This window comes from Leptidea sinapis, chromosome 7 (assembly GCF_905404315.1).
Source record: "Leptidea sinapis chromosome 7, ilLepSina1.1, whole genome shotgun sequence".
NCBI lineage: Eukaryota > Metazoa > Arthropoda > Insecta > Lepidoptera > Pieridae > Leptidea > Leptidea sinapis.
This window is the reverse complement of record NC_066271.1, coordinates 1967918-1992645: the sequence shown is the minus strand read 5'-3', so window position 1 is coordinate 1992645 and position 24728 is coordinate 1967918. Positions and strand designations below refer to the sequence as shown.

At 33.5% G+C, this 24728-nt stretch overlaps 1 protein-coding gene across 1 annotated transcript in view; it reads left to right on the top strand.

Annotated features, from left to right (window-relative positions):
- Positions 1 to 24728, top strand: part of LOC126965520 (headcase protein) — a 75572-nt gene that overhangs the window by 9739 nt on the left and 41105 nt on the right. The window contains exon 2 of the mRNA XM_050809183.1: positions 20709 to 20805. Within this exon, the coding sequence (XP_050665140.1) occupies positions 20709 to 20805 (97 nt within the window). The remainder of the gene's footprint in view (positions 1 to 20708; positions 20806 to 24728) is intronic.

Here is a 24728-nt window from a genome sequence, read left to right as displayed (position 1 = left end):
AGGGAGGCCACTTAAGGGTTATTACGACGCTACAGAATCCAGATATCAATTGACTCGTTGGCTACTTGATTCTTTTAGGTCACAGGCCAGAAAGTGAATGTTTATTTATACTGTCGTTATGTACTTTCGCATAAATACCATTCATATTTGGTACAAGAGTGCGGTCTACCAAATTTGTAGGAATTGTAAAGGGTATCATGAGTTTTGGGGGTTTTTAATGAAAATGTTGAGTGAATTTTAATTTATGAAAATTTATTTAATTATGAGATATTTTGCGGAAATCCACAATTATTTTAAAAAATCAGAACATTTTGAGTTGAATCTATAGGTATCCAAGCTGTTAAATAAATATATAAATACATAGCAGCTACATACATTTATTCTTCGACTACCACGAGTATACGTCAATCACTTTAAATATAATAATATTTTTAATTTATTATAATAAAGTTAAGTTTCCAGAATAATTGGTAATAAAATTCTGATAAAATAACATGCGTTTTAATACACTAAAATGTATTTTATTATATTTTTTATAAAAAGTATTGAGACGACGAAGACGTACACCTGAAGGCATTAATTGAACCTAATTACTCTGCATGCGCGCTTACACTTGGAGATATACGATGTTTAGTTTCATTAGGTTCCTATTTTAAGGCGACACTAAATGCCAGCGACCTTGAGCGATATGAGTTCACGGATGCCGGCCCGCCATCTATGTAACAAAGCCAATATTTACAAAATTCTTGGGTGGAAAACAGTTTATATGCTTACAATCCTCGTTATTCACTACTAATCTGAATAAATGAACCTACACAAAAAAGTACAAGCTATAATAATAACTTTTCTGAGAGAAGTACCAAAAATATGCGTCACGCCATGCCAAAAAACTTGTTTCACTTCAAAGAAAAGTGGTAGTTCAAAAAGGCATTGTTAACTATAACCAACAGCAAGCATTAGCAACCTACAAATAAGACTTAAGGATATGTGTGACAGGATTAAGTAGTGTTCATAGCTCGAAATGCTATACTTTCACCACAAAACTTGTCTAAAAACACCATGTTTGCGTGTTTTTGTGTTCACCTTAAGAACGAAATAAAGATAATACTTAGAATTCGATTACTGAAAACGCGATAAAAAAACTAACGTAAAAATTATTTTCAGTCATAAGAAAGGACTAGGTAAAACAAGGCAACTAAAATACTGTTTCTTTAATCTTCATTTCATACATAATAATAATGCATATTTATGGACTTTTTACCATTCATTAATAAACTGTAATTATCATTCTAATGTGAACGCAACGTACTGTGACGAGAAATTACGACCAGAACTAAAAACAAAATTGATTTTTCACAACAGTAAGACTTACCTATTAATATATTTCTACTTATTCACAGATTTGTTTGTTGAACTTTAAAGTTATGCACTTAGGTTAAGTTTCAAAGTAAAAATTAAAATGCGGCGCGATTTTCAGCCGTTAAGCAATAATGTGGTACTATTAATTTGTTCCGATTTGAATGGCGCTGTAATTAGTGAAAATTCAGGGCAAATGAGACTTAACATCTTATATCTCAAGGTGACGAACGAAATTGTAGTTTTTAGGTTTTTCATGAATCCTTAGGGGCACTGCATTGTAATGGGCAGGGCGTATCAATTACCATCAGCTGAACGTCCTGCTCGTCTCATCCCTTATTGTCATAAAAAAAAATATTCCGTAATTTTCCGTAATCTGGTTTGATTATAATATATATTTTTTTATCATTATACATTTAACACATGACATGTTTAAGCCAATGTTATCAATATTTAAATAAGTATTCTGTTTATTCAAACCATCGCCAATACAAAAGTAAATGATATCATACAAACTGCGTAACTGGTTAAAACCAATCTTAAATCCTATTAAAATGGCTGCAGCCATGGTTTCCGTTCCCAAGTTCTGCGTAGAAGGGAAAACGTCGTTAAAGTTGTTTTTAGGGCGTGATCGAGCCAACAGCGCATGCCCTGCATAAGTTGCAACGGAATATTCCCGGTCCCTCCTATATGCATCTCTTTCGTCGTACTACGCAATACAATCACGCTATTCCGTATTCGTCGACCTTGTAAAATGTTTTGGTCGATATTATTCGATCCGTTTCGGAACAATGCTGCTTTAATGTTAAAAGTATGGTTCGACAATTGAATTGCAAATATACGCGATTATGCATAGCGATGTGGAAATATTGTATGCATTATTGTATGTTTGTGCACGTAAATATGTACATATATTTTGTATGATACGTGTATGTATGTACCTGCACATATGTATTTCTTAATCTTTCGCATCTTACGATTTGATTTTGTTACTTACAAATAACGTCAATAAGTTTTAGTTATAATTTTAACGGCTAATTAGGTACACAAGAGATATTTACTTTTGTAAAAGATGCAACAATTATACGGCGATGGGAAACAGGAATGTTAGCAAATAAATTCCAACATGACAACGAAAATAATAATAATCTGGCGGGTTTTAGATTATAATAATAATAATAATATTGACACACCTTTACACATATTATCTTGCCCCAAATTAAGCTAATAGCCTGTGTTATGGGTTACAAGACAACGATATATTTAATACAATATACTTACTTAAACATACATAAATACATACAAACATCCATGACTCGGAAACAAACATCAATATTCATCATATAAATGCTTGCACTTACCGGGATTCGAACCCGGGACCTCTAGCTTAAGTAGGTAGGATCGCTAACCACTCGGCTATACAGGTCGTTAGATCCAGTAGATGTCATAATAAATAAAGTTGGTGTTCCCCGATTGATGTGATATAGGACAAAAATAGGTGATTAAAAACTGTGATACCTGTGGTGATTATCACCTTGATGCAATAGGTTATCACCTACTAGCTCCTCTTTCATCATCGACAATATATCTAGTAACAAACAGGTTACAAGAGCGGGTACAATAATCAATTATTATTGTACAAAAATGTGCGGGTACAAAAATAATAATTACTAGTAGAATAATCGAACAACTTCGATATTCGAAATTTGAATTAAGCACGCCACAGAGAATGTTCTGGAAGGTTCATGGACAAGTTATTTGCGTCGCGACGCGGCGATCGCTATGCAATTACATTTTGTTAACGATGGTTTATATCCTGGACTGAAATAACTTTCCCTGACGTCTAACTAATATTGTTGGTGTTATACATAATATATAAATATATTATATATAGAATTTGAGACGCTGTACACTCTGTGAATTGACAGGTAAGTAAAGAATTGTGGATTAAGGTGTTCACTTCATTTGAGAGACAATAAATTGACAGGAAATAAGTTACCGTGAAATTAGGAGAGAAACTCGGGGGTGTAAAATGATACTAAGCTGTCACGCTTGGCTACTTAGAAATTTAATTTTTATTCTTGGAAATAAATTTCTTTGAATTCCCTTCTGGTTGATAGTGAATTAGACATAAGTATTTAGAAATTCTATGCGACGTTGCAGTTTTGTTTTTAGATTAGATTTTTCATAGAATAACAGTTATTTTTTTTTCATTATAATGTGAAAATATAACACACAACTTGATTAATGAATAACAGATTCATTACCTACAGCGGAATTAAGTTGTAATATTGTCACCATAGATAATTTATACGTCTAGATAGAGCGTCTTGCTACTAGAAAACCGATGAAAACAGCCAGGTTTATTACTTTCGTGTGCGTGATAATCTACGTCTTTCACTCGCGATTTGATATATTATGTCATCGAATTTCGGATCGCGTAGTAATATTTAAAATAATATAGTCAAACACACCTGGCAAGCAGACCATATATATCATACCTAGATAAAATGAACGACTTTTTTGATACAAGCTCTTTAACTGCTTATTAAAAATGTCATATTTTATTACTGTCTGTTAAGGCTCGGGATCAAGCCGATGGCCTTGAGGAATCGACCGAAGCTAATTTACCTCTCACAAGATCGCGATAGTTTTAATTGAGAATCAGAAGTATTTTTAATTTATTACAAACGTCACGTTAAATAGTATTGGTGACATACAATTAATATATTTTTTGTACAATTTTTATGTAGATTGAATGATTAACATGGCTCCAACTGTAAAAGATAGGGGTAGTTTGGTGATGTTTTTCGCATTGCCTATAAAAAAAAGAAATGTAAAAAAAATGAATATTCTTCTCATATTCTGTAACCGTCAAGAAATTGTTTCAGTTGTGCGCTATTTCGGCGATTTCATGTGATAGCGGACTGAAACATGCTTCATTTCAAATGATCTCTCAAGCAGTGAACATTCATTATTAATGTGTGTCTGAAGGACCTACGCTCGTAAATTTTCGCAATATCATTCTGCGAGTGACATTTAGATTAGTTATCTCAAAATCAGATTAACCGTTGTAACCATAGACTTACTAGCGATATGGACAAAGCCTGCGAGAGAGAAGAGCATCTCTAACGGAGATACATCGAGATAGAAAATAGAATTTATGTAATCGTAACCGATTTTGATTGACAAGTCGTAAACAGTCAGCCACACTTGGCTTAAGTATTTTGAATAAAAAAGGCATTTATTTTCTCAAAATTGATTCATTTAGAATTCTTTTTGATGTCATTTCAAATAATACTACTACCGCTTCGGAAACTAATAAGCTCTGAGAGAGAAGAAGCGGCGCAAGAAACTCTCCCAGCACTCTTTTTTGCGCTCTTTTCAATAAAAATATACAATATTGTACAGTCATTTCTATCGCTATAAAATAATCACAATCTAGTCCCAGAATATCAAACAAAACTAGTTAATGCACACATTGACAAAATATGACGCATTACCGGGCATGCATGACGAATTGCATGTCCAGACGTGCTACAAGGTAAATTCTTAAGCTATAAACACATGATCGGATTTGGTACGGCCGAGTCTGGACGCGGTCCGGTAGCGGACCATATTCGATGGTACTTCGCATTGTCCAGCGCACATTATTTTTACCGTTCGGACCGTACCGAGTACGACACCGGGCCAAGTGGTGCGAGGCGCCCAACGCACCAAATCCGATCATGTGTTTAGGCTATTATCGCGAAATTCTTAATTGTAATCTCTCTCTCCCTCTCTTTCTCGCGCATACTTCTCTCTTGCTTCTAAATGGTGAACTATGTTTCGCCGCAAGGACCCTCCCGGAACATAGGTCAAAATAAAGTAGATGCTGTAGATGGAGCCACAATCTGAGAGTTGAACAAAGACATAATAAAAAAAAATATATTATTGAATTAGGCGTTAATTTGCGGAAATCCATAATTATACAAATGATTTAAGTTTTCTTTAGTGTTAAATCCGCCAATATTTGTTTTTAAAACAATTCGACACGTGTTTCGCCTCTACACGAGGCATCTTCAGGACGTGTTGTCTCGCCAAAATCTGGCACGAGACTGAATATATGACAAAGACATAATATCAAGATTTATAAATTTTACGTCACTCGAACGGTTGGCTCAGTAAAAGAGCAGTCGCGAAATCGAGTCCCGCATCGTTCATAAATTTAATTTGTTTAAATAATAAATCCTGAATCAATAGCGTAGGTATTGAATGATCGAAAAAGATTCCGCAAAAATAAATATTAAAATCTTTTATATAATAATTGTAATTCCACGTAATGTTTACCAGGGCGATCGTCATTTATACAATTTATCCACAGACACCCACCTGCCCCAACATCAACTATATTACAATGTTACTAATGTGTTTGTATTAATAATCAACATTAGTTATATAACATCTACTTTGTTGCACGATCATTACTGCACATAACTAACCACCCTCAACTCGTGCGCACTTGTTCACTTATTGAGAGGAGTTAGGTATGTGTTCTAAAGGCTAGCGCACATTATCGCGCGCCGCGGCGGAACAAAAATATTTCTTAGTATTTTCTTTGATTAATTAAACAGAACCCACAGTCCTTCTCTTTTTCCTTTGCACTAGATGCCGGCCAGATTATGGGTACCACAACGGCGCCTATTTCTGCCGTGAAGCAGTAATGTGTAAACATTACTGTGTTTCGGTCTAGCTAGTAGCCGTAGCTAGTGAAATTACTGGGCAAATGAGACTTAACCTATTTCTCAAGGTGAAGAGCCCAGTTGTAGTGCTGCTCATAATTATTGGATTTTTCAATAATCCTGAGCGTCACTGCATTGTAATGGGCAGGGCGTATCAATTACCAGCAGCTAAACGTCCTGCTCGTCTCTTCTCATATTTTTATTTAAAAAAAGTCCCCTTGAAAACTGTTCTGAAAAGGTCACAAAACGTCGGGTTAGGTAAAATAATAAAAAAAAAAAACTTTTACTGAAAAACTAATGTGAAAACACGCTTACAATTACACGCATTTTAATACATATATGACATTTATGACATAAGTCTGCGTATAATAAAAGATTTAAATTTATTTATTCATAATTCAGATAAACTTTTTGGTAATTTATACCTATATGTATTGTGTAGTATGTCATTACAATTAAAAAATGCTCGCAATTCACGTGTAATTCTCCGTGGCAACGATAAATAAACCATATAGGTACAGACAGCATAATCATTGAAATTACTTCTACTGCGTAGCTGCCACTGCGTAGTACAGTGAAAATCAACATAAAGTTACGTAAAGTTTGCGTTGCATTCTGTACTCTGTTGCTCGGCGATAACTGCCCTACACATAACTAACCATCCTCAATATAAATAAACTTATGCGCAGTTTGTGACGACGTTCCCAGAGAATATATACAACTGCGATGCATTTGTTGTTCGGTCGAGGTCACATTTCACAGCGATAAATAACTTATGGCGAAAAAAATTGTTTGTCACAGTTTCTTATATTGTATGAAAACAAAATATGTTAATTGAGTCGTGTCGAAGTTGTTGTTTTCGTATCACTTAACTATTTGAGAATTTCATTATTGTGGATTTAATAAATACCATTCTTCTCTCATATCAAAGATGAGTTTCAAAATATTTTGATTGTAGAATAAGTTCAAAATATACCCGAATACCTCGCTCTTTTTCACTTCTCATGCTCTGAAATTGCTTATTTGTGCACGATATAGGCTGCACAAAATTGATTTTTGTGCACAAGTGCATTAACGTATCTACTCATAAGTGTATATCTATATTAAGGCAAAGACAATGAGCCATACAGCCAAACAATAAAAAGTTCAGAGATAGAATTTGTTATTTTATAATATTTACTTAAATTTATTTGCCTCGTGTGTTTTTTAAGACAAAAAAGATATTAAAATTAAAATACGGTAGGTTATTTAATTAATTAAAAATATATATACGAGTATTACAAAATTTATTTAATAGTAGGCTGTATAGGCCTGGAGCCCAAGCCTAATATCAATGTCGTAAGATTTAAAAAAAGCGGCGGGAAACATCTGTTTTTTCGTGCGTTTATTAATTTTGTCAAATTTGCTAACATTGTTAAAAATGTCCATGTTATACTACTGTTTTATTTCCTCGCAATCGTAATGAAAAGCAGAGTTTATAACTCGTCCACAAAACCATTTTATCCTCGACATTACTATCAGCCCTCGCCGATTCGTTTTGTGCACTCGTTGTAAAATCTACTATTTAAAAATAATATAGTCAACAAACATTTAACTTCAAATATTATAACGTTTTTAAATATATAACAACGTTATAATTAACATAACGTAAGTAGTAGGTATAACTAGTAAAGAAAGACGCTCAAATAATATGTGGTTTTGTGTTATCTTCTATCGAGACAATTTATTAAAATCATGCTTCTTGTTTTATTACGATTTATGAATAACATAGCCATTATTGTTAATAAAAAACGGACCTGTCAACAAATTAAATAAAAAAATAACAACACCAGAGAAATAACAAGAGGGTTGCCTCTTCAATCTTTGGAAAATATCGAATTATTTTCTTAACGGATGAACGTAGTACGGTCTAATATACATACATTCTGTAATTTATTTATGAAATAAACTTACAGCTATTTATAACTATGATGACATTTATTTGTATAACAAAAAGCCATTAACTAGTTGTCACATATATGATGCTAATTAGTTTAAAAAATTAATAGAGTTACGATATTTTATATTCAATTTATTACATTAGTTCTTAGTCTAGAATTAGTACTATATAATAACTACATTTTGGTTAGTATTTTCCATGTGCCCAAGATACCAGCATGAAGTTTACATTTAATAATAATAATATAATTAAAGTTTACATTGGTTTTATTAATATTTAGGGGAGAAAGTATGATTTGGTTATCAGATGCCGAAATACACTGTAAGCATTTACAAGTTCATTACATTTGACACTTGTGTAGATTAAGAAGGAATTACGGCGTTAGAAAATTTTATAAATTAGGATATGAAAGGATAGAATATTTGAATAATACATAGCTTTTAACAATATAATTTATAATAAACACGAAAACATCCATTCGATTAAGATTTATCTAAATAAAATGATAGAGGTTTTAATTTGTCATTACGGAATACTACTGCAAAGATTTTAATTAATTTTTCTATGTTTTATTCCTTAGACACTTGGATCTTCATTTAATATAGTTATTAAAGTTTTATGAAACAACAATTAATAAGCACCACGTGCTTAGTCATATGTGTACGAGGACAAAGTCGCGGGTATCAACTAGTCAAGTATAAACATTCCATTCGGAAATAAATCAAAATGATTGCACGGAATACATTTCTAGAAATTAAACATCATTAACGTTATCTCAATTTCACAATAATTAAATGTTATAAATAGTTGGATAGAGTCCATAAATAACTCAAATGTTGTCCTTGGTCAAGAGCATAGCAGATAACTTACTGACATACAGCAATTAATACTATTAATAGGATATCCAAAGTACAACACGTTCCTAGGTTGTTTATACAATTTAATAGTTATATCGATAAGGACTTGTTTTCAATTGTGTTTCACGTAACGATCCCGTCCACTCTTTGTGTTTACAATAAGTTTATTTATAGAATTATTTACTCGCTGAACCCGTTATCTTACAATACTTACATTACGCTTTACTATACATTGTATTAATTAATTTATGGCTAGTGGCGTCCCGCGACTTTGCCCGTAGATTTTTTATTCATTTACGTGGCGACGTGAGAAATATGTATCTTCCGTGGGTTTTAACGTCGCAGCTCAACATTTTGCGACAGATATATTGTCTGAACTTGTAAGTTTATTTGTATTAAATTAACTCGGATTATTTACTTGAAAAATAATATTTATGAAGTGGAAAGTTCCATCGTATTCAATTCAACAGTATTCTCCCTTGCTATTCTTTCTTCAATTCGAAATTTCCTAAAAGGAAGCGATTGTACCGAGAATGGTAGGTGTCATTACTTCTAAAGCTGATTGAAAAAACAATTAAAAAACATTCCTGTATTGTTTTTCCAATATTTTAAATCTAGAATGTTCTAGCTGAAGTATTTTTGAGCCATGAGAGATCTTACTGCATTTAAAATTCTAATCTCAAGAAAAAAAAATACTGGCCTAGACGTAGACACTAACTTCTACCTTCGGTATATTCACATTACCGATGTATTTCAAGAATTTATCATTAACAAATCCTTTATCTTCCTAGGGTTCCATATGTAAAGCTGTAATTTCGTGTTTTTGATTATTTAAAAATGCATTTTGACGGTATTGTATACGCTTATGCTACGCTTACAGAAATCGTCCAATCATCATCGTCATCCCGCTATCGTCAGCCAATCAGAGAGCGTGCTGAAGATACTGGCGAGTATTCTGATTGGTACATATTAGCCCTTGTTCTAATTTGAAAGACAATAAATGTAACATGAATACTTGATATATTTCAATACATACGGAAACGTCTTTTGGCAATTTGTGAAATTATTAGTAGAATATACATTTAGAAAGTTTTGAATGAAAGATCGAAGAAAATATCATGAAAAGCGCATTGAGGATGGATGAAGGAAAGGCATCCGTATACAAATCGGCAGGAATCAGGTCTGATAGTGTAAATTGATGTTTTTTTTTATAAAGTTTAAATAATTTCAAATAAATATTGCCATATTTGATATGATGTGGCTCGTGTAACACACCACAACACAGGCTAACATGTGGCATGTATAAATAAAAAACTCAGCTGGCATTTAGGTTTCGAATGTATAAATTAAATTCGTGTGTGATAAACTTAAGCCTTTTATATGCTGATTGCGATATTTCTTGATCTTTTCTAATTTATTTAATAAAAATAATCTGCTATTAAGCAATACCCATGCAATACCAATGATGCACCATCGTCAGTCGAGGGACGAATTATAAACGACATTTTATATGTGCAGTACAGTATGTGAAAAATCGTCTAATGTTTTTGGGTACCAGGTAATTTAAGTTTGAAGTTAAGAAGTTTTTTATATAGTCAAGCGACTTTCCCTAGCATACAAACTAGCGATAGGGATAGGCGAAAAATTTTTCATGAGCAAATTTATTCCGATTTTTTTTTAATTAGAGGGGGAAAATGGCGATAGGGATAGGCGAAAATTTTTGCATGAGCAAATTTATTCCGTATTTTTTTATATAAGAGAGAAAATGGGCAAAAGGGAACAGGTGACTAGAAGTGTTGTTGCAACCGCCAATAGCCATTTGCAACAGCAGAGATAATCAGATAAAGAAAGATAAGAGATAAAACTACGTTTTACATTAATTAAAAAAATATTAGAGTAATAAATCTCTACAGATTTTTCTGATTGTTTTATTATGTTAATCACATAAATTACGTTATAAATATAAGTCAAGGCATACGAAATGTTTCGCTACGCTCAATTGAACATTTATCTCCTTTTACATACAATGGAGATAGGATCGAACTCTGTACCTCGCCCACACGACCCAACTAATTGCCTAATTATTTTTATTACCCGTTTGTCTCGACTATCCCAATTCTCGACCCATTGTCCAATTACTACGTCACGTTTTAATTCAGTATTTGTTACATTTTGTCACGCGAACTAAATATAAACTCGTATTTTTTTATGAAAATAAAGGACAAGACGAGCAGGACGCCCTGCCCATGACAATGAAGTGCCGCTCAGGATTATTGAATAAATAAAGCATATTATAATTTTAAAATATTTTTAGATCGGTGACATCTCCACTCCTTTTTGTCTCTGAAACAGTATAACAAACACAAAATATAATTTTCCTTATCCACTCGACATCTTCAAATAGAGCATGTATTAGATACTATGTCGTAATAGTATAATATATACACGTAAATATATCTAGAAATCGGTCGCCGGTCGCTTCAAAGAAATATTTTGTGTGGAATTACTAATGAGGGTGATGCCTCGATACTTTAATCCGATATTACGGCTTCTTTGTTCCCGTATCGATAACTTCGCTGGAATTATAACGAGTGCTTTGAATTTAAATCTTAAGGCCTTGAGAGTTATTCTTGTAATTTGCTAGCGTATTTAAGACAAGTTGGTTTTCAATTAACGTGTTTTTTTTATATGAATATGCTGTTCATGGACTTCTGCAATACTAGATGAGAAGCCCTGGTGTGAGGATATGCTTTTAGAGCACCTAGAAGGTCCTCAAATCATATCGGTTGGCATAGCTGGCAGTTGAAAAACTTCAAAAGTTTTGCAGCTCAAATTCCGCACTTTTCCGTGATGATAAACTGAACAAATCGTCCAAACACAGGTAATGTACTATTTTAAATTCCCGACGCAAAAGAGAGGTGTTATATGTTCAATGTGTCTATGGCATCGCAGCTCTCAATGCTTGAAAACTGGTGTGGTTAGGATCACCATCTGTCCGGATATGTCCGGACTTTTAATTAATTTAATTAGGTCGAATATAGTTATAAAATTACATATAAACTTTTATCAAATAAGTCTTAAAGCTGTACGAGAAACGAAATTTAAACGAGATAAAGTTCAAAATTCGGACTTATTGGAAATGTTAGGACTATTCAAATTACCAAATGGTAACCCTAGGTGTGGAGGAATTGGTTCTGATAATAGACAAGCGTCGGGGAGATTTAATAATTCATATTTTACTTATAAATAATTATATATTTATGTTAAGCACATTTTTGGTATTATGTTATTGTTTTATGCTTATATGAAGACGTTCATTATATTGTGTGTTCTTGCAGCATTCCGTATACCTTCATTATTCAGCCTAAATTTATCGTATAAAAAATAATTTTCGCAAATTTTAAAAAGTTTGAAGTCTCCACTTTTTCCCATACCTACCAGAGCTCATTTCAATGGTAATAATGACCGAGGTAACTACAAGTTTGCTGTATGTTTGTTGCCAGTTTTTATGATACTTATAGTTTGAATTAAAGGCCTTGAGAGTCTCACATTTTCAAGTCATAAATTTAGTAGACCATTATGTACCAGCAAGCAATTAACACCTAAATTTTTGGCGTTATTCTGTTTTCCCGTATATACATACTAGCCTTGAGTTTATGTTTGTCTGACTATGATCACTTCCTAGAGATAAAACAGGCAGGCTAATTTATGTAAAGAGGTTGTGTACTGTAATTCAATTAGAATCGATTTTGAGACACGAATTGTTTTAATAAAATAAGCAATTAAGCTATAAATCATAATTTAAATTTAATATAACCCCGTTATCAAACTTGGGTTTTGAAAATGAATATTTATATTTTTCGTACTCAGTTCAACGGTCTGCTTATGAAAATATCTGTCTTTGGAAATTGAAAATAAATAGCTTTATTGGTTTTTTATATCACTTGATAATTGGTGATCACCGCCGTCAATTTCATCATCATTCAATAATGCATCGCTGATCGAGTTTTTATTTAAACATTAAGTACTATAAATAGTACATACTATGGCCTCTATCGGGAAACTGCACTCCACGATTAACACAATGTTATTATTAACCAGGAACAAACATAAACTGATTATGCCTACTAACCGGATAAGTTGAGTTAGTAAGTCTTGTGGGTGACATATAGGCTTTTAAAATAAAATCCCAGAAATATTCAAAACAAATGTAAAATATGTACCCACACTATTTTGAATGTATGACCCGTAAAATACGAAATATAATTTCGTGTACATTTCAAATTAATTACAATCTAATGATTGTAGTGGGAAGTTTGTTGGTACAATAATCGGATACATACTTCGCGAAAAACTCCATTCCTTACGTTGGTTGTCATTTACTCGAACCCAAGCGTCTGATTGATTTGATAGCGTATAACATATAACCCATACTCGTCTGTCAATGACTTATATTCAGGGTTTAAAAACACACAAATAAAATTTTAATTTCTCTTAAATGAATTTTTTTACTCTTTGCAGTTAATTTAGTTTATTTGCGTAGCTAATTATTAATAATTTATAAGTATATATACTCTCGTTTTTACGTCGTTTTCACAGCTATCATAGTCTATCTAGACGTATAAATGGTCTAAGATTTATTATAATAATGATATTGTGTTTTAGTGCGCGTGACAACCCTATGACAGCCGTGAACAGTGTTGCGTTTATGGTAAAAACCGTGAGCAAAACAAGCGAGACGTGTTGAGTAATCAAATTTAGTGGGGCCCATTGTACGGCCGCGGCCAAGGTCTTCTTTGTTTACGTCGCGTCACGAACCACGATCTAACATTACAGTACTCTGTATTCTGTGACTCTACTGTCTATTCACTACGCTTCGGTTCTTGTGACTTTGAATATCGAACAATTCCGATACGGTATTGATTTCCGTCATATTAGTATTGTTATTATTATATGGGTGTGACTTGAATGCCACTAATAATAAATACATCTAAGGAAAAGTAATAGAACAGGCCGTCTATTGTTTTGATTATTTTTTGTGCTACTGGGCTAATGAGAGTTAACATCTTATGTCTCAAAGTGAATTGAATATTGGGTTCAATCAAGAATCCACCAACGGACATTACGTCACAGTGCTAAATACCACCCGCAAACGTTGACATCTGGCATTCCACAGCCGCTCGGTTATCAAGAAATTGGCTCTTCTTTGTGGAATCAATTACCGGCTGCTGTTTTCCCGAACCTTAAAGGCAGGCAACGCATCTCTTGTCCCCTGGTGTTGCGGATGTCCATGTTGTCCATCCTCACCATTCCCCATCACTTAAGCCTTTTGCCCGTTTGCCCCCTCTCATTAAAAAAAAATCCTGAGCCGCACTGCATTTTTATGAGTAGGGGACTTAACGTCAGGCGAACGCCCTAATTGGCTCGCAACTATTTCTCATAAAAAGAAAACAATAAAGGTGTGTGCTATTCACTTATCTACAAATACCAATGTTTATCTAGACGTTAAGAAAAATCCGATATGCAAAGTTGACAAGGATTAATTCGTGATGTGGGTTTGCGACCTTCTGTATGTGAATTGTTTGAAAATATTACGTTGTTAGATTCGGAAAGCCATGAAATATGATCGTTTATAATTCGAAGGCCGGTTTCTAGCTTTGTAATCAAATCATTGATGATTTAAATGAAGGTCTGTATTCCAGAACTGATACATTACGTAATCTTTTAATAGCTCCTGCCTAGTGCCTGCTAAACTAGAGGTCCCGTGTTCGAATGCCGGAAGGTGCAAACATCTATATTATGTTAAATATTGATGTTAGTTTTCGAGTTAAATCAAACATAACTGTGTATTGTATTAAATGTGTTGTTTTGTACCCATAGTCCAGGCTATGCCTAGTTTGGGGCAAGATGATTTGTGTAAAAGTGTGTGAATATTATTATTATTACACAAAATAAAACTGAAAACAAAAATTTTATGAACGATGCGGGGTTCGAACCCGCGACAACATGATGTTGAACAAAGCATACAAAATTTTATCAACGATACGTCACTCGAACGGTTGGTCCAGTTGGAAAGAGCGCTCGCACGGAACGCGCGAGTTCGCGGGTTCGAGTCGTTCATAATTTTTTTTTCAGTTTTATTTTGTGTAATTAATCCCAGAAGTGAGGGTTATCACTCTTAAAACATAACAAATTGATTATTATTATAATCAAGTGTTGGTCGTCTCTTTTATCCCCTGTTATGAAGAGATTGCCGTTAGTACACTTTTATTTACTTATTTAGTCTACAACACACTACTACTACTTAGGCTGAGATCAATAGTGCGTACTTCGACATTACTCAGACTTCACTTACGTAAAACTAAGCTGACTGTGATAAAACGCGAACTTGACATTTGAATTGGAGTGTCTTAGCTTAAGGCGACACTAAATGCCAGCGACCTTGAGCGATATGAGTTCACGGCTGCAGGTCCGCCATGTGTGTAAAAAAGCCGATATTTTCAAAATTCTTGCGTGGAAACGAAACATTTTAATAAGCGCAAACAGTTTAAATGCTTACAATTCTCATTATTGATTACTAATCTGAATAAATGTACCTATACAAAAAATGTACAAGCTATTAGAATAACTTTGCTGAGAATAGTACTAAATAAATGTGACGCATGCCGAGAAAACACTTGTTTAACTGCAAAGAAAAGTGGTAGATCAAAATAGCTCTGGAGTGTTAACTATAACCAACAGCAAACATTAGCAACCTACAAATAAGACTTAAGGCTATGTGTAATATGATAAAATAGTGTACATAGCTCCAAATGCTATATTTTCACCACCAAACTTGTCTAAAAACACCTTGATTGCATGTTTTCTGCATACCAAATTTTTCTTTCAAACGAATATAAAAACGTAATCAATGATCATGCTAAGCTGACACTCAGCTAAGATTTACGTAAGTAAAGTCTAAGTACGCTCTAAAGATCTCAGCCTTAGTCCTAGACTATTTAGTACTTACAATATACTAGCGTAAAGGCAAACAAATTCGTACGAGATAGAAGAACATCTCATACGGAGATACAGCAAGATAGAAAAGGAAGGCGAATCTAGTGTTAATGTAACCTATTTTTGATCGACAAGTCGTAACAAATCAGCCACGCTTGGCATTACTTCTTCAGTATTATGAATATTTAACTAGCTCACATATTGACAAAACATAATTGGTCACAATATTAGGCTGTCGTGACTAATTTTTCACCGCTCGATCAGTTAATTATTTAATGGCAGGTGAGAAAGTATATCCTACGACAAAAACTACATTTAATCTGAGAAATTTATGAACTTTACTATGAGAAGAAGTACTATGAAACTAATTGTAATTGTACTTATTATACTAATTTAATGCCGTTCGTTTTTAATTCATTTAATATCGACATAGAAACACTCCGAAAAGATTGGTATCCTACATTAGTTTCTGTATTATTTTAAAGAAATGGTAATTTTATTTCTTATCAAACCCAACTCAAATTAATTAAATAATGCCACTGTTAGCATAGATAAGAACCTTATTCGGCACCGTTCCTAGAATTATGCGGATTATAATTTAAGCACTGCATAAACAAAACTGTGCTTACAATTAAAGTAACTTAACACTGGAAACAATGTCTCTAAGTTTGTAAGTTCAGCGAAACTTGATCACAATCGGATGTTTAGAACGGTAGGGCTGTCGACTCTAAGTAACAATTTGAATTTTTTTAATCGTCATAAAACCATATTGTTACTCTTTCAAATTGTACTAATGCCTCAGACATGAGTGAAACGGGCGCAACAAACTCAGCGGGCTTCTTTTTTTTCATAAATAGTTTCAGTGTAGAATAAAACTTGGTATTTAATAGCTTGAGGGCGGTCGCTCTTTTCCCAATCTGTGGCATCATTAAGAAAGTCATTTATGTTGTAGTCACTTAAACTTGTGGTAAACCACACAAATGGTTTTTTAAAAATTCTTTTGAATTACCTACGATTACTATGTTTAGCACATTTTCTGGGAACTTGTTGTAAGAGCATATACATATCCCCACAAAAGACTAACTTGACTAGGGCGAGTAGTAGGCGTTATAAGTTTCTGCATGTTCCTGGTGTTAACATTATGGTTACGATAGTTTCTAACAAATTTACCTATGTGCCTATACATACATAACAATAGCCTCCAAAAGCTATACAAGCTAAATACTTAATTGTTATCTTTGAATATAAGAACCCCTTGTTCTTGGACAAAATAGTGAACAATAGACTCAATCTTAACTTCTTTACCATTTCTGGACATTTTGGTCCGTTGCTGCATCGGAATATAAGTTACAATATATTTATTATAACACAGAAAAAAATGATATCACAACACAGTTACGGCACTATCAAGTATTAGTAGGTGACAGCCCTAATTATTGTAGCCATGACCGTGGGCTGAATGAGAAAGTCGGGACCGGTTCCTCAACTCTGGGTGTCTACTTTCATATCACAATAGACGGCGTTGATTCATGTAGGGTCGACAAATTTTATTAATTCTATTTAATATATTATTGTGTAGATCAATATACATAATATATACAATATATGTAGTTATGATTTTTTTATGTCAATAAGGAACGTGACAATAAGGACGTACAGCTGATAGTAATTGGAGGAGTCTTGAAAAGTCCAAAAATCTGATCGGTACTACAAAATATGCGCTCGTCACCTTGAGAATTACTTTGTTAAGTCTCATTTTCCTAGTAGTCAGACCGAAACACAATAATGCTTACACATTACTGCTTCACGGCAAAAAATGACGCCGTTGTGCCTTTACAGTTTATACGAGGCCTCACACTGGTAAATGCCCTTTTAGTCTAGCCTGGGACTTCCCCGGCGAAGCACAGGGCAAATGAATGTATAGCACTTTTTCGGAAATATTCGTTTAGAAGTGGCAAGAAACTCGTTGCAACATTTTTATCTTAACATTAATAATTAAAGTATGTAGGTATTTCATATAGTATATGCAAGGTAATGAAACAGAAATACTCTCAAATAAAATATTATATATTAAGTATAAACTTTTGCCCGTGACATTGAGCCTAGAGTGAAATATGTATTAAAATTTTATTGGGTTTTGCAATTTTAGAAATAGGAGGTGCATTTTTAGCTTGATTACTTATTAAAAAAGAAAAATTTTCAATATTACTATATATATTACAGGTTTTAAGCAAGGCGTTATTCCTATTGGATAAACTCTTTTATCAGATCTGCGTGCTAAAATTCATTCATATTTTCAACTATTTAAGTACATAATAATTACCGGAAAGGACCTACTGTTTACGATACTTATAAGTAAAATAAGAACTATGTATAAACTTTAAACCCTATATCAGCTCAGCATCTACATAATAAAATTCCTAGCAGAAGGAAAAAACGAAATAGTATATACCCTAGCCAATATAACCAAATAATTTAAATTAAATTATAGTCGCATTGCATGCGCGGATGTGAGCTCTGTTCCAACTGAATTGATAACACTGCGCGCTCCACGCTATTCACAACATTGTTATTTTTATTTGCTGTTCAAGGCCAAGTCGCCATTTTGCATTCCCCGGTACATCGATTCAAAATGTGTCTCGTCGTAAACAAGCCGTTTTTATTGCATTGCATTTTAAAATAAAACTATATAGATGAAGTAGAATTTTCCGTGTTATTGTCGCATTCGTTTTTTACAGACACTACCTATAATGGATGCGTTGTTTTTTTATACCACTTCGATTTAGTTCGGAACGGGTTTCCTTTTAACAATTATTCTTTTTTATGGAACTTTGAATGTTATTTACTTTAACGGCTGTTTACATTTACGTACGTAAGTACACCAGTTAATAATGGCATTTGCCTAATAAATATTTATCTACAAATTACATCTAATTTAACTTGAAGCTGGTGCACGCTTACATAATAGTGAACTGGGTGTATTAGGCATTTTATTTATAACATTTGAAATGTATTGTTCATTCAAGGCTACGAATAAAAATATTGTCTAACTGACTTCCGTTATAAAAAGGTACAAATCAATTTCAGTTATATAAACCTCTACAATATACCTCTGACAAATTGGTAATACTTACGGCAGACATTTAATAATAAGGTCATTTACAATTTTAAATGAATTATGGTCTTTAATTAAAATAGGGATAAGCTTTAAATTTAATCTGTATACATAGTTGGTATTTTTTTATTTACTTATTTTTATAGATTATAGTTTTTTTGTAAGACATTAAGGTAGGTACTTCCTAAAGTCCTAGATAACACCTTAAATTTTTAAAAGCACACACCTTTTTTTAAGTGTTTGAGAATTATTGTCTTTGAACATTTTTGTCCTTTCCCACTAGTTTTAGGACCAGTCATATTATGTACTTGATGTTTGCCCTAAAAATTCATTTTTAGTCAGTTATTTTAGTTTCATGCGTGATATTAATGCATAGTACGTGAATATGGCAACAAAAAATATTAAAATAGGTATCTAATAATTGTTATCATCAGTTTATCGCAGCTATGAAAATGTAAACACAATGCTTTGTTGACACGCCTCGCCCGGCCGCTACGCTGCGATACGAGACGCGCTATCTAATTCGGTTGGCCTTGGCAATGAAAAAACAAGTTTTAGCATAGCCTTGGCGTTTTATTATGCTTTTTTGTGCGAAACTGAGTATTGTGTTGATAGCATTCCAATTAGACCGATTTATTGGCCTTCATGAGAATTCTGAAAATAGTTTGACTGCACAAATGTCCTGAGCTAATGTGGAAGTGTTAGGGGAATGTCAGTAAAGGTTGGCGTCGGCACAAGAAAGTAATAGAACAGTACTTCTACATCAAACTAGAGCGCCCGAATCGACGCACGCATACAAACACACGACTCACACGGCCGCTAAGCAATCTTGGGAAGACAACTACTTAGTGCCACGTCTTACACCGACTGGTTGCTGTCCGAGTTAAATTCTAATTATATTCGCGTCGTAAATCTATTTCTATGGCAGAGGCTATTTAGAGAGCTATTTGTCCGGGCAGAGGGCTAGGGTTACCAACCCTGTATAAGTATATATAGACCCTATATTAGACGTAGGTTAAAATTTCATGGAGACTGCTGAGTGACGCTACTTCTCTATTACTTGTATTGTGACTTCCGCGTATGTCCCATGATCCGATGGAGAATTTTCTGGAAGGTCAGGCGTGAATTGGTGTCAGTGGAAGAAGGAATGTATTTTTATCAGGATAGTGTCAAATGTAGGATCGTACTCTCTGAATAGATAGATACTTAGACATGCGTAATTTGATTAATTGTTACCAAGTTGATCAAGGAGCAATATGAAATAAAACTATGATCACTGATATTCAGTTAAAAACATAAACCATTGATTGATTCATTGTCGCAGTGTCTTTAGAATTCATAACAGCTCCGTAGCGATTTACTTACTTAAAAACACTAAGACGAGAAATGAACCGAAGAATTTACTAACAGATCAACAATACTACCAGATGTTACTCTGTATCAGGGTAAGCTCGGATACAGGGTAAGACCAGATAACGGTAGGAACTTTTTAATCTGGCAACAGCACGCAACGTCGCTTTTGTTCCCAGTCTCATAGATTCATTTATGCTGGTTGTGTGTGGCGTGACACAAAAATAACTGATTTATGTGGACTACTGTATTCGACCTTATCCTGAGGCACTATATAGAGATATATTTTAAATGATAATTTTCGCTCTTAAATGTTCAATAATTTCATCGCAAGTATTATAAAGAAATCTAATCTAAAATATATTTGCCCACAGAGCTGGCGCTGGCGCCAATGGCATCTTTTCAAGAAGACTGGACTTTTCTACTTTCAATCTATTGCCGAAGTACAAAGTGAACTCCTATCAGATTAAGGTAAGTGAATTTAGTAGGTTAATCATAATTATTCCCTCTCGCAACCACTTCTATATATGGATATAACCTTATTTGGCAATCACGACTATTGTAAGATGTCAATACATACAGTTCAAAACATTATTTGAACTTTAATTCATTTAATTTAATGATAATATTCTATCTTATAAACTCGTATTCGTTTTATATTTGCTGCGCTAAATTTATTTACATTATATGCATGTGTGTCGTGTTAATATTTTTACAACAGTCATTTGTATGTTGAATATGTAAATTATGTGGCGTGCGTGCCTTGTTTACTCCGCAAAGATTTATTTTTGCATCACCATTGAAATGTTATATTTTGACAGTTTGACGTTCAATTATATTATGTCCTTTGATTGTAAAACAAACATGGTTCAGAGGAAGGTCGAAAGAGTTATCTGTCATCTTTTTAAAGACTATAATAATATTGGCTATATATTAGTCGTACAAGATGAATAGCTTTTTACCCGATTCAAGACGTGTTGTCTGAAATAAAGGTCAGAAAGGCCAGAAAAGTCTAAATGGCTTAAACATCAACGCCTTTTTCTGCTGCCAAGGAGTAGTTCGCAAGCATTATTGTCTTTCAGTTTGGAGGGCGCTTACTATTGGGCTATTAAGATATCTGTCTAAAAGTTACGTAGGTAGTTGCGATAGCGCTCAGAATTTAAGGTTTTCCACAAATCCTGAGCAGCACTGCATTGTTCTTCATCAAGTGAACTTCTTAATTCTATCCCTTTTCTCATTTAAAAAAGCTCAAACAACTGCTTTGTAGTTTTAACATAGTCTCCAAGAATTCCTTAAACATTAATCCTCGTCCTCATTTCCGGATAAACAAACAAATGCTCATATATTATTCAGTGTTTGTTCTGAAATAAAAGCTGAAACGTTCTAGGTGAAAGTTTTTTGTTTGTTCGGGCAATAAAAACACACGTCTGACACGTTTCGCGATAAAAAGCCGTCACGGGAGACGCGCCAGCAGCTATAGCTGCTACCAAATAAACATAACCCACGCTGTAATTTAATCGTTCCACTTACTTTTCTAACTTACTCTTGTTTAAATGTTTATTTACAAACTCTCAAATGTCAACTTTAGAATGGCAATCAACGACTGTATTTTTCTATGTAATACCAACACCTTATATCGCTAACCCAATTGCAATTACTAATTATCACTTCAGTTTTTGATTGATTTTTATTAAATTCACTCTCAGTTGCAGTGACAATGTTAAAATTAACATTACGCAATTTATTTAGTTTTTGCAGCGTAAAGCAGGCCTGTTATTTTGCAACTATAAATACATTGCTTATGTTTGTTATGCACCGTTGGTTGTCGGTATCTAATCTCCACAGGCCTTGAGCTCGTTGTGTGTCAACCAACGGTCATTCGCCCTCTCCTAGTGCTTCTATTTTTACCCGACGTTTGATAATGATTACTACCAACTCCAATCTTTAACTATTAACGATTGAATTATTACTTTAAATTCAATTTTTTTTATTTAAAATAGAATTTAACTTCACTGATTGAACAACAAAAAACTACCACCCTTTCGTAATAGTATTCCTCAGACCTGAGAATATCGGGCGCAAGAAACTAAGCGCGCTTTTTTTCTTAATTTATTTACAATCTATGCAAAATCATTTATGATACATTAACCTTTAACACAAATACGTTTATTAACAATTCTTTTGAAATTGATAACACATTTGTTTTGTACATTTTCTGACATCTTGTTGTAAAAAAGACTGACAAATCAAAAACGCCCCCCTTTCTGATTGAGGCATTAAATCTGACATTTTGTGACCTTGTTGCGGAAATTGATGAATCTTATTGAGATTTTGTAATATTCCTCAGGTTATTATTGTTTCAATTTAGATTCATTGTCTTAAGTGTGGTCGACTTTAAATCAACCTATAAACTGGGGCATGACGCGCGCAATAAAAATTTAGTAGGTAGTCATCGCCAATTGAAGAGATTTGGGATTAGTGTAACATTCATTAGACAATTTTATGATGAGAATGAGTTGAAATTCGTTTATAATGTGTTTGTGGATCTCCATTATGATGGTAACAGAATCTGAGGTATTCATTCGGTGGTCGTAATCATTTAAACAACTAATTCTTTGCATAATTATCATAACACCAAATTAAAACTTTAATTCTATTACGATCTGCAAGGCGCATAGAAAATTCACCGTGCTACCAAAAATTAAAGCACATAAATATAATTAAATTGACTTTTTGCTTCGTAAACTTTAAAGTTACGTCTTTTTTTTAAATCTCGAGGTTAAAAAGACATGCAAGCATGCGAAATGCCTTTTATTAATTTAGGAGTAATTTAATTCATAATTCTTACTATAACATTCTTACAGAATTCGTAAGGATGTATTATTTAAATCAAATTGTAAATGTAGAATAAAAATTATCTAGACGCAAAACTATTTATGCAGTGGGAACTGTTATCGGTGAAAAATTATCTATATCTTATATTGAGCTCGAGAAATATAATAGTTTAGACTGGCTGTCAGACATAGTATCTTCCGTGTCTACATCGCAAGACATTTATTTCTAGAAACATTGCTAGGGTTTCCTGATAGTGTACGTGTGCCACGAGGAGGCACACGCTCACTGAAAAGAATATTAAAATACAGCTCAATTCACGAACTAAATGACGAATAGTTTTATGTAATGCAATGCATAAAACTTTTTGAATTTATGCTCGATTAAATGAATTAGTTTGGTGATGAATGTGTGGAATAGCCAAAAAAATTTCACAGTAATGACTTTTGGATGGATTTAGGATCATTAATCCTACGCAAAACGCTAAATCCGTGAAGTCTATACAAAGTTGCCCCGTGATCGATAATAAAACTCAGCAGGAGCACGATTGTGCGGAGCAGTATCATTAGAATTGTCCATTTCTTCTATTTATGGAGCCCCGATGTCTAAGCGCGTATTGATTATCCAAACCGGTTACTAGCTAACTAAACTTTATGAATTCTTCGTGTTTCACATCAGCTCAGTGTATGTACAAGATAACATCGCGTCACGATCAAACATCAGACTAACGAGCTCAACTGCTTCATAAAGTGTCTCCGGGGATTTATTTGCGACATTCTAAAGACGGCTAAAGTTTAGGTAGTCTATTAAGTGTTTTTGCTGTGAACATGGCAGATAGATTTACATATCTTATGACGCTCGTATTTTCATTCACATATCACAAAACAGGTTGCTGTTATTTTGTATGTGTAGTTTTCAGCAGCTCCAGAATTTTGAAATTTCATCATTAATATTGACCAATTCAATGTAACTTTAAAAGCTGGATTCTTAATATAATGACACTTCCATATTTGTATGTTATTGCCTGGTTTGTCTCAGCAAGGAATATAAGCACAAATGAATGAACAAATAAAAATAAAATAATAGAAAATAACGAGTAATCGTAAAGCGACAGGCGCGGTCGGCGATGTAACTGAATACTAGCCTGTCTACTCGATACTGAGTTAAAGGCTTTCAATGTGGATTAGTTTTTTTAACCGCTGGCCAAACATTGCAGTAATAGCTTTATCGTTTTAGCCCAGACACGTAAGTCTGCAATTGAATGATTGAGAGTCGTTCATTTTCGGCTTGCACTTGAAAAATCGCTGCGTGTTGTAATGGATTTCTTTTATCTTGAGCACAAACCATGCACTGATATTAAAGATGGATTGTTGCAGTACTGGCCATTGAATTTATTTTCTGTTAGACATTGTACAATCTTCGAATCAGAGAGATTTTTTGTTACTTTGATTTATTTTACTTTAGTCTCTTGTTACACTTAAAATTTTTGATATTGGTGTGCTCTTATTTATATTCACTTCTCTTTATAATCTACAAGACTACTCTCCTCTGTATATTTTCCA